At 36.0% G+C, this 10,879-nt stretch overlaps 1 protein-coding gene across 5 annotated transcripts in view; it reads right to left on the bottom strand.

Moving 5' to 3' along the window:
• Positions 1 to 351: 351 nt before the first annotated feature.
• The window catches only part of LOC138700358 (transcriptional regulator ATRX-like), a 172,004-nt gene continuing 161,476 nt past the window's right edge, over positions 352 to 10,879 (bottom strand). For all 5 annotated transcript variants that reach the window (XM_069826933.1, XM_069826932.1, XM_069826934.1 and 2 more), the window contains 2 exons: positions 7,449 to 7,528; positions 352 to 1,756 (listed from right to left, as the gene is read on the bottom strand). In XM_069826933.1, the coding sequence (XP_069683034.1) occupies positions 7,449 to 7,528 (80 nt within the window). In that variant the 3' untranslated portion in view covers positions 352 to 1,756. The remainder of the gene's footprint in view (positions 1,757 to 7,448; positions 7,529 to 10,879) is intronic.

Below are 10,879 nucleotides of genomic sequence, written 5' to 3'. Positions count from 1 at the left end.
ACATAACCTTCTGTAACAGTATTGGATTTCCAGCCTCCATGACGTTTTGCTAGTTGTCTTTCAATTGCATATCCGTGAATAATCAATACTTGTGCTTTCATATTGCTACAATGATGTTTTCTGATTGGTGGAACACCTGAACTTTAATGAATATGTGTACTTTAATGAGGTCCATTAAAGAGCTGCTACCAGGTGTATAATTACTACATTTCGGCATGGTCGAGCATAAAATACTTTTCCCAACAATCTGAATCTTATAACTTACAGCTGTTACAACATTGTTGAGGTAACCCGTTCAATTATGTGATCTGTCATGCATATTGGTGGATGAGGAATTAGAATAAGCAGTAATTGGTTTAGAAAAGACATTTTTACTACAACAAACAAATTGAGTTAGATTATATATGTCATACATTTAAATAGTTCCTGTTACAAGACACAATAAAACGATCACAATAATTTATAATAATTCACACTAACTACAGTCATTCTTCAAATTCTATTAACAGCACCAAACAGTCAGGCTACTAAGAGTCTCTTCACCATTTCTGTTTTTCACAGTATTTCGCAATAAAGTAAATAATTGTTATACAAGGATGTTAGACAACATTCGTCTTTCAGCTTTCTTTATTCACCTCACTTTTAATTTCAAAAAGATAAGAAGAAGAAGAAATACATTTCTAGCTTCAAGAAGTTTCAGAATGCATTTATTTTAAACTTCTTTTGTAGAATATAAAATAAAATAATTTAAAATTTTATAGTTTCTAATTATTATTTTAAAAAGATGTACAGACCCAGAAATAAAATTTGGGAAACCTGAATTTTCCAAGTTCCAGTTATAATATACTGCACGTGTTCAATAAACACTGAACATGCGTTATATGTTATAACTGGAACTTTGAAAATTCAGGTGGCCCAAATTTTGTTCCTAGGTCTGTACATAAAAATATTATACACAGCAAACAAAGACAATCCAATTAACATTACATTATTTAAATTCAAAAGAAAAGAAATGACAAGTGGATAAGGAACTTCATTATATTAATTACCAATTTTTAACATAAACATAACTTATGTATAGTCTCCATATTTCCTCTGCTATAGAGATAGTTTACACTCACATTTCTAGAATTGTAACATGAATAATAACAATGTCGTTTTAGTTTTTGAACTCCTCAAACCATTCAGACACAAATAGGTAATTTCACGGAGCTATATCATTTGAATTACAATATCTGTAATTTTGATGAACTATATAATCAAAAAGAAAAAAAATAACTATTTGATTATTTGAAATTAAATACAAATTAGACGTATGAAATTAAAATTATACCTAAATTGAAAAATTGGCTAATATATTTTCAAAAAAATACACTTTGGATATGGTAAGTCCTAACAGCCAACAAGACTTTTTTTATGATGACCTATCTATTGATAAAATATTTAGAACTACCCCTATTTTATTGAAAATAATTACATTCTGTTTTTTCATTAAGCCAGAAATGTTCATTCTAATCTTCTATTTCATATGACTTGGAGGGGTAAAATACTAACACTGTCTAGCACTATAGAATTTATGATTAACCAACTGGTCCAGCCAGAATGGTCTATAATAGACCAAACACAGATCACAACTTCACATGAAAACTCCTTCCTTGCTTCACTGTACACATTCCTTGTTGTGACAACACATCTCCGAGCATCCTTCTAACATTAAAATATCGTCAGTAGCATTCATATCTGGTACTGCCATGTCCTGAAAGATTATAGTTGTTAAAATATAACATAAGAATACAAAGAAAAATAATTTACCCTAATAAGTAAGAAAACAGATTTTTAGATACATTACCCTTTGCAGATGATCAGGTTCTCATATCTAGCTCAGAAGGCAGTTTACAGAAGGCTCTGATTAAATTTACATATGATAAAGAAGAGACTTCATTCTCCACAAGTTCTCCAATCAGAACCTGCCTATACAAAGCATACTCAATACATAAGGAACAATTTTGATCAAATAAAACGGGCTCTGAAATTAATATAATTGCACGTGGTACAAAAAGAGCAATGTAATAAGATAATTGCTTTCGAACAAGTACGAATTGCAACAATAGCAGTGTAATTAAAATTCTATTGTTCCACATAATCTAGAACTGTAACAACACACCCAAAGCTGTAACATATTGCACACTGCATCTCCTCGTTATGCTCTTCCCCTCCACTTCATTCTATACTGAGGATCACGTAAGAGTAACTCCTAAAAGACTAATTTGACCATCTCGTCAGTGTTGCCAACTAATGCTAAATATCACCAAAAGAGGATAAAATCACACAATGCCATGTACTATAATATAGTATTAACAATAACGATGTTTTGCTTATTTACCACATCTCATCTTTATGTTGGGGAGCTGTTGTCTAAAAGGTTCAATAATTTGTGAAAGAGTATATTAATTTTTCTTCTGGACCTCTCACACATTATGTTAGTAGTTAGTAGATTAGTATATAATCTAGTATTAAAATGTATTTTGTCTGACAACATGAAATTCATTGCTTTGATTAAACAGTTTACGAATCACGAGACCTAACCTAAAAATGTATTTTGTTTGATCATGTGAAATGATTAGTATGAATTCTGAAAACGAATGCCACTTTGAAATGTATGCTTTAGAATATTTATTCCATTATTGTAATACAAGTCTAAACACGAAATAAATTAATTAAAATGTGAAATGGTATTTTTATCATTACTCAAGGGCATATATCACAAGAAATAGGTTATATTTATTTACACTTAGCCTACCTGTCTCTTATCTTCAAGTTGTAACCACAACACAAAGCAACACATACAATAGCTATTATGTATTAATATTAATACTGACATTAATTAATTATTAGTATGTTCAAATTTTACTAGCTTCCAGTAATGGACTCAGAAATCTAGAACAATTCGTATTTTCTGAATTTAAACTACTAACAACTTGTGTCACTGCTGGCAACATAACAGTTAAAAATCACTACTAGGTGTAGTATTTCTCAGTACCCAAATTCGAAACGAAGTTGGCAAAAGAAAATTCAACCTGCAAACTAGAAAATCACCATAATCCACTAGTTTATGTAGTAATGGGAGAAAAATGGTTAGGTTTCACCCTTAGCGTATTAAGTAAGCTGACCCGGACTATACATACCAGTCACTGCTTCGATGATGTCGTCTGTCATAAGCATAAAGACTGGTTCACATGCATTCACACACAACCATTCTTCAACATATTCACTGTTCACATTTTCAAATTATTCACTGCGGAAAATTAACGTGATTATGTCAGATGATTAGTTTTCTTGTGTAGGAAACCCTGGAAATCGTCATCTTCTGCTTTTTAGCCATCATGCTACAGTTTAGTTCATTCAGTCATGTAATAAAACACGCTATCTGGATCCAACAAAGGGAGCGATTTCATAATATGTCAACCTTATTTATTATTGTGCAGTAGTGGCAAAAAAAAAACTGGACCAACTCTTGTAGCTGATACAGAAGAATCCTGTGCTGTGTATTGTGTCAAACTGTGGTAATTTCAATATGGATAGTGAAGTTATTTAATGTAAAAATACACAGTTATCTTTGCCGAATGGAGATAGAAATGTAATATTGATGCCAGATGAAAATAAAACTCAAATATATTATTTTAATGTACCGAAGTACATATGATATTTCCACACAGATATTCTGCGTCATCATACGATGAAAGAGTAATGGAACGGAGAAAAATTCTCTCAGGCACTGGGATTTGAACCCGGGTTTTCAGCTCTACGTGCTGATGCTTTATCCACTAAGCCACACCAGATACCATTCCCGGTGTCGGACAGAATAGTCTCAGTTTAAGTTCCAACTCTTGGGTTCCCTCTAGTGGCCGCCCTCTGCACTACGTCATAGATGTCTATGAACGTAGGACTGAAGTCCACACATGTGCCGAGGTGCACTCGTTCAGTCCTAGTGCAGAGGGCAGCCACTAGAGGGAACCCAAGAGTTGGAACTTAAACTGAGACGAATCTGTCCGACACCAGGATGAGTATCCGGTGTGGCTTAGTGGATAAAGCATCAGCACGTAGAGCTGAAAACCCAGGTTCAAATCCCGGTGCCGGAGAGAAATTTTCTCCGTTCCATTACTCTTTCATCGTATGATGACGCAGAATATCTGCATGGAAATATCATATGTACTTCAGTACATTAAAATAATATATATGATATGCGTAAATCACTTCGTGATTTAAGACGGCGCTTATTCCGTCGGATCCCGGCCAACTAGTCACTCATAACGAGTGCACCTCGGCACATGTGTGGACTTCAGTCCTATGTTCATAGATATCTATGACGTAGTGCAGAGGGCGGCCACTAGAGGGAACTCAAGAGTTGGAACTTAAACTGAGACGATTCTGTCCGACACCAGAATGGGTATCTGGTGTGGCTTAGTGGATAAAGCATCAGCACGTAGAGTTGAAAACCCGGGTTCAAATCCCGGTGCCGGAGAGAATTTTTCTCCATTCCATTACTCTTTCATCGTAAAACTCTCAAAGTTTTTTCGTCTGTAAGTTTGAGGCACTGAAGGAAACAAAAGATGGTAAGAATCGAACAAATGCAATAAATTTCATTGTTACAATTAATTATATAAGATGGATGTGTTTTGTGACTAGCAAAATTTGAATAGCTACAAGGGTCGGTCCGGATTTTTTTGCCACTACTGTACATAGTCTGGAGAGAATGATAAGGATAACACAGATTGTTGTGACAAATTATGACCAGTGTTCAACAAATCAGTAATTGTTTCCTCTGATCGTCAGTTGAAAAACATGCATAAATCATAATTATTGGCCTTACAAACTACAATACAGTGGAACTCCAATTACCCATGAGCCTATTAACCGATTGTTGGATTATCTGTGTATCTTTTTCTCTCTCTCTTTTTTTTTTTTTTTTTTTTTTGTTGCAGAAATATATGAACTACTGTACATTGTATTAGCACGTCATTTTTTTAGAGAGTGTTATTACAAACCTTTACCCTTACACAGTATGGTCTACTGTTCGAGTTGTCGCACAGTATTTATTTTATTTATTTACCAGAGCTTCCTCAAATTGCAGGCTGCCATTAGACAAAGCATACAAAACAAAAAAAGAATAAATAGATGATGAAAGATAACAGAGTAAAAAAAAATGACAAACTAGTAAGTAAACAAACAAACAAACAATGGCTCCACACCTGTGGAGTAATGGTTAGCACATCTGGCTGCGAAACCAGGTGGCCCGGGTTCGATTCCCAGTCGGGGCAAGTTACTTGGTCAAGGTTTTTTCCGGGTTTTCCCTCAGCCCAATATGAGCAAATGCTGGGTAACTTTCGGTGCTGGACCCCGGAATAATTTCACTGGCATTATCACCATCTCATTCAGACACTACATAACCTAAGCTGTTGATAAAGCGTCGTAAAATAACCTTACTTACTTACTTACAAATGGCTTTTAAGGAACCCGAAGGTTCATTGCCGCCCTCACATAAGCCCGCCAGCGGTCCCTATCCTGTGCAAGATTAATCCAGTCTCTATCATCATACCCCACCTCCCTCAAATCCATTTTAATATTATCCTCCTATCTACGTCTCGGCCTCCCTAAAGGTCTTTTTCCCTCCGGTCTCCCAACTAACACTCTATATGCATTTCTGGATTCGCCCATACGTGCTACATGCCCTGCCCATCTCAAACGTCTGGATTTAATGTTCCTAATTATGTCAGGTGAAGAATACAATGCGTGCAGTTCTGTGTTGTGTAACTTTCTCCATTCTCCTGTAACTTCATCCCGCTTAGCCCCAAATATTTTCCTTAGCACCTTATTCTCAAACACTCTGAACCTATGTTCCTCTCTCAAAGTGAGAGTCCAAGTTTCACAACCATACAGAAGAACCGGTAATATAACTGTTTTATAAATTCTAACTTTCAGATTTTTCGACAGCAGACTGGATGATAAGAGCTTCTCAACCGAATAATAACACGCATTTCCCATATTTATTCTGCGTTTAATTTCCTCCCGAGTGTCATTTATATTTGTTACTGTTGCTCCAAGATATTTGAATTTTTCCACCTCTTCGAAGGATAAATCTCCAATTTTTATATTTCCATTTCGTACAATATTCTGGTCACGAGACATAATCATATACTTTGTCTTTTCGGGATTTACTTCCAAACCGATCGCTCTACTTGCTTCAAGTAAAATTTCCGTGTTTTCCCTAATCGTTTGTGTATTTTCTCCTAACATATTCACGTCATCCGCATAGACAAGAAGCTGATGTAACCCGTTCACGTAAAATAACCTAGTAAAATAAAATGAAAAAAAAAAAAAAAAAAAAAGGCAGTTCACAGAATAAGAAAAGTTACAAATAAGTAAAGAAGCAATGAAAGCTAATAAGAAAAAGAAAAATGATAATGGTGCGTCAGTTTTTTCAGTACACTGAATTAGAGTCCATATAGGTGATTCCGTAAGAGTTTGACTGATTCTCTAATTATGAGGAGGCCAGTTCATTTAGAAAAGATTTGTGCAGTCCTAGGGTCTTACACAGTTGAGAAGAGAAGTTAGGTATCGTTCCTCTTGCCCCAAACATCAATGCCGGACACTGATATCGTTCTATATAAAAAGTCTTCTACAGGTGTCAAAACAAATCTTGCTTTGCTAAGTATCGAAAGAAAAAGTGTAGACCTAAATAACTGAGTGGTTTGGGGAAAGAGAAACCGTGGCTCATCTCGCATCAGAATACGAGATTGGAGTGTGTAAAGATCCACACAAGACTTTCCACAGACAGCCATTACAAGGAGTTTCCTTTCACTTAAAAATCCGTCATTGACAACCAGACTTCAATTAATAGACTTCTGATCCACTACCTTGCATGTTAAATACAAGACCATGGAGGAAATTACGAAAGTGCAAGTATTATTCACTAAATTTACGAAAATCTTTCATGATACAGATTATCCGATTTTTTCAATTAACCGTTCAGCTCACCCCCTTCATTACCACAGATAATAGAGGTTCTACTGTATATTACAAAAAGATTTGCATATCAGTAAAGAAAGCGGGAAGAGACAGCTTGTTATGGACAGACTATTTTTACACCAAGGTCACTTTAGAGACTCGTGAATCCAAATTCAAAGCTCAGTTTACATGCATTCAAAATTTCGTGACAAAATAAAATAAACTTCAGTGGTGCATGGATAATCCGCAAATCAGAGAATCCACGCACAGATAATCGAGAGTTTGCTGTACTTAATTTTGTAGAAGGATGAAAGGACTTCAGAGATGATGGCGAAATAAATGTCCACATTTCAACCAGGTTTCTGTTTATAGCATGTTACTCTACCAACAAAGCCAATGACATTCTTTATGAAAAAACTCTTGTTCAAATTATGTATACTTACTTAATCAATTGTTTCAATCACATCATCAGGTACAGGTTTTTTATTTTCCGTTGGTTTTGTAAGATCTTTTCGTGGGTTCTCTGTAATAAATGGAAATCATTAAAAAAAAAGGTAATAAAATGACATTTAGAATTGTAGAAATTCACCAATAATAATATAAGAAGTTACAGACATGTGCAAATTATTAGACTCAGCACCACATTTTTTACATTTTCATAATTATCATGAATTACTGGCCACAAAGTAATTCTATAGGACTCAAATGTGACAGGATCAGTACAAAAAAAAGTCCTAGAAACCCGAATTTTTCCACAAATGAGAGACTGGTTCCCTGATGGTGAAGGTGAATGTGTCTTCATGCAGCATGGCGCACCCTGTCACAAAGCCAGATCGGTAACTAATTTTCTGGCTGAAAATAATGTAGACGTCCTTCCCTGCCAGGTAACAGCCCAGATGCAAATCCAATTGAAAATCTTTGGTCTATCGTAAAAAAAAACGATTACCACCAAGGTGGACCTCATAGAAGCACTTATCCAAATATGGCACAGGGATAAAGACATCAAGAAACAATGTGAAAATCTCATGAACAGCATGCCAAACCACATAAAATTGATGATAAAGAACAAAGGATTTCATAATAATAATCCGTGGCGCTACAGCCCGTGAAGAGCCTAGACCGACCAGCCGGCTGCTGGCCTCACGCCCACATACCGAAGCAGAGGTGGACGATCATCCAACCAGAACGGAGGTATCGTGTGGTTAGCATGATGATCCCCCCAGCCGTTATAGCTGGTATTCGCAACCGGATTTTGCTACCTATCGTAGCTCCCCAAGTGCATCACGATGCTGGGTGAGCACCGGTCCCATACACTGGCCGAAATTTCATTAGAAAATTTCTTCCCCCATGAGGACTCGAACCAGTGCGCATTCCGTAACGCGAGTCCTAGGCGGGATGCCTTAGACTGTGACACCACAGCGCGGGACCAAAGGATTTCATACTAAATATGAATTGTTGCAAACAGTGTGTAATAAATGAGTTTTGTAGAATAAATGTTACTTGAATCATATATATTATCATTTGAATCTAATAATTTGCACACGTCTGTACGGACAGTAAGACCAACAAATGATTCCTGGCTGCAAAACGGTATTTGTCGAATACAGGGGGGAGAGCCATTAATCCTTCTCATTGAAGGCTTTAAGGAACCAACCTGGACAAATACATAATGTCCCATCCCTACCTTCCCGTGGTGCAGCTGTTAGTAAGCATAATTTTACAAGCTGAACTAAAGGGAGGGGCTACTCATCCATTAGCACTGGTCAGCTTGATGAGTTATTGGCCTAATTTGGTATAATTTTCCTCTATTCCATACCTAATTCTCTCTTTACCCTTTCCTATCCAGTCCCCTGACTGAACTCTTACTTTCTTCGACCCCGACAGTATTAGAGCATTCGAGGCCTAGGGATTCATTTCACTTTCCTTCCTCCTCTTTCTACTTTTCTGTTCCTAGTGCTGACCTGCTATGGCACTAAAATCGTCGTCCAGTGGCTTAAGGAGGGAAAGCTGCTGATCAACAAGATCTCCCAACTAGGTCCAATGGACCCGTCGACCAACAGCAGGTGTGGTCCTCCAGACATTCTGGGGTTGTGTGTGAATGAAGTAGCCACCAAAACATTAAAATATGGTGTTCACTTAAATCGGCTACAACTTGCCATTTTGACTCCTAGAATTGGAATATATCAGTCTCCTTACTGCCCATTGTGCAACTCAAATCAAGAAATGGATTCAGAACATCTCAAAATCTGTGCGTCAGTGGGAAATCTTTGAAAAATATTGGAGAGCAAGAGGTCAAATGACTTTATTGTCAAATGCCTGGCATTAGAAAACAACAACAACAAATGAATCCTGGAGTTATGAACAACTTGGCATTCCTTTTTGTTTCGAACAAAAGGCGAACATGAAAAAATTCTTTCTTTGCTTTGGTTTGGTTTGCCTCTATAATTTTGTCGTTGTTTCAATGCCTAGGCACCTGACAATGAAGTCATTCGTCATCTTGCATTACAGTGACCCAAGAGAACAAAATGGTCACTGTCGCATTTGGTTTTACTAATTGCAACACCTCAGATGTCACTCTTTTAATTATATGTCTTGGCTATTTCAAATGTCCAAATTTAACAGACCTAACAAATTTGATGATGATTATGAAACGTGATTTTATTACAATCCCAGGCACACATGTGAATTAGAGGTCTGCAAGAGCTGAAATTGTTAGGCCTGGCTCGGTCCAACCCGACCCGAAACTAGTTCATAATTATCACCCAGTCAAGCCTGAAACCCAAAGACTATACTAAAAGCCAGGTTATGAACCGACTAAACCGGAAGCAACGTTCTGTTGCTCTCTTTCTGAGCTCTGTTGCCACATAGTGGCGCGAGATTCAAAGCATGTTCAGCGTTTGTCACCGATAAGTTTAAAATAACTGTCATAGCTGTGTTTTCAATTTTTAATATAATAAAGAAGTATATAACGAATTCAAACATTTCAATTAAACGGACGATTCAATAATAATAATAATAATATTAATAATAATAATAATAATAATAATAATAATAATAACAATATAGTGTTAAGTAAATATATCAAGATATACTATATTATAGTCATTTTTATTTTATTTTGAGTTGTCGTTATAAATCAAATTTACTATTTAGCTATTTTTGTACATCAATAATAATAATTTAATGGATATGATCTTAATTTTATATTTGTACTTATTGAGTCATGTACGAGTATATTCAATTATTATTATTATTAACACTACTACTATTATTAATTCACATAATGTATCAATAAGCAAATACACTAATTTAAAAGGAAAACTCGAGCCGGTTGAGCCACTTTTAAAATAAAAATAAATAAGAGTATTTGGACACTATTAATTTATAGTACACACAATACGGAAATTAGAACAGTTAAGTAAGTCACAAGCAGTGCCTCAGCCGTTTGCCACGCTGCTCCTATTGATGTGATGCCTGCATTTACACTTATTGTCAGTAATGCTTGTATACAGACAAAATCATTTCTCTTCCTCTCCAGACTTAAAAACCCGCTTACTTTCTGTATCGTAGCACTTGGGAGAATTCATTATTCTATTCTATATAGTTCTCGATAACACTATCAACAATATTAGTAATTAAAATTACTGTTTTAAGAAAGCATGAGCTAATGGCACTGGTACGAAATGAGACTCGTAATACACGTGGTATTGCAAATGTACTGGGAAGTTTGGCTACACTGTCTCCGTGATCTCGTTGCCAGATTTTCGTTAGCAGACGACATTTTCACGTGAGGTCCAATGAAAAGCTCCATTCTCCTTCTCCCCTCCATCACCCACACTCAACGTGTCATCACTGCACAGGTACCCCTCTAACC

The sequence above is a fragment of the Periplaneta americana genome, chromosome 5 (genome assembly GCF_040183065.1).
Source record: "Periplaneta americana isolate PAMFEO1 chromosome 5, P.americana_PAMFEO1_priV1, whole genome shotgun sequence".
NCBI lineage: Eukaryota > Metazoa > Arthropoda > Insecta > Blattodea > Blattidae > Periplaneta > Periplaneta americana.
The sequence above is the reverse complement of the archived record's forward strand: the minus strand, read 5'-3'. Positions and strand labels throughout refer to the sequence as shown.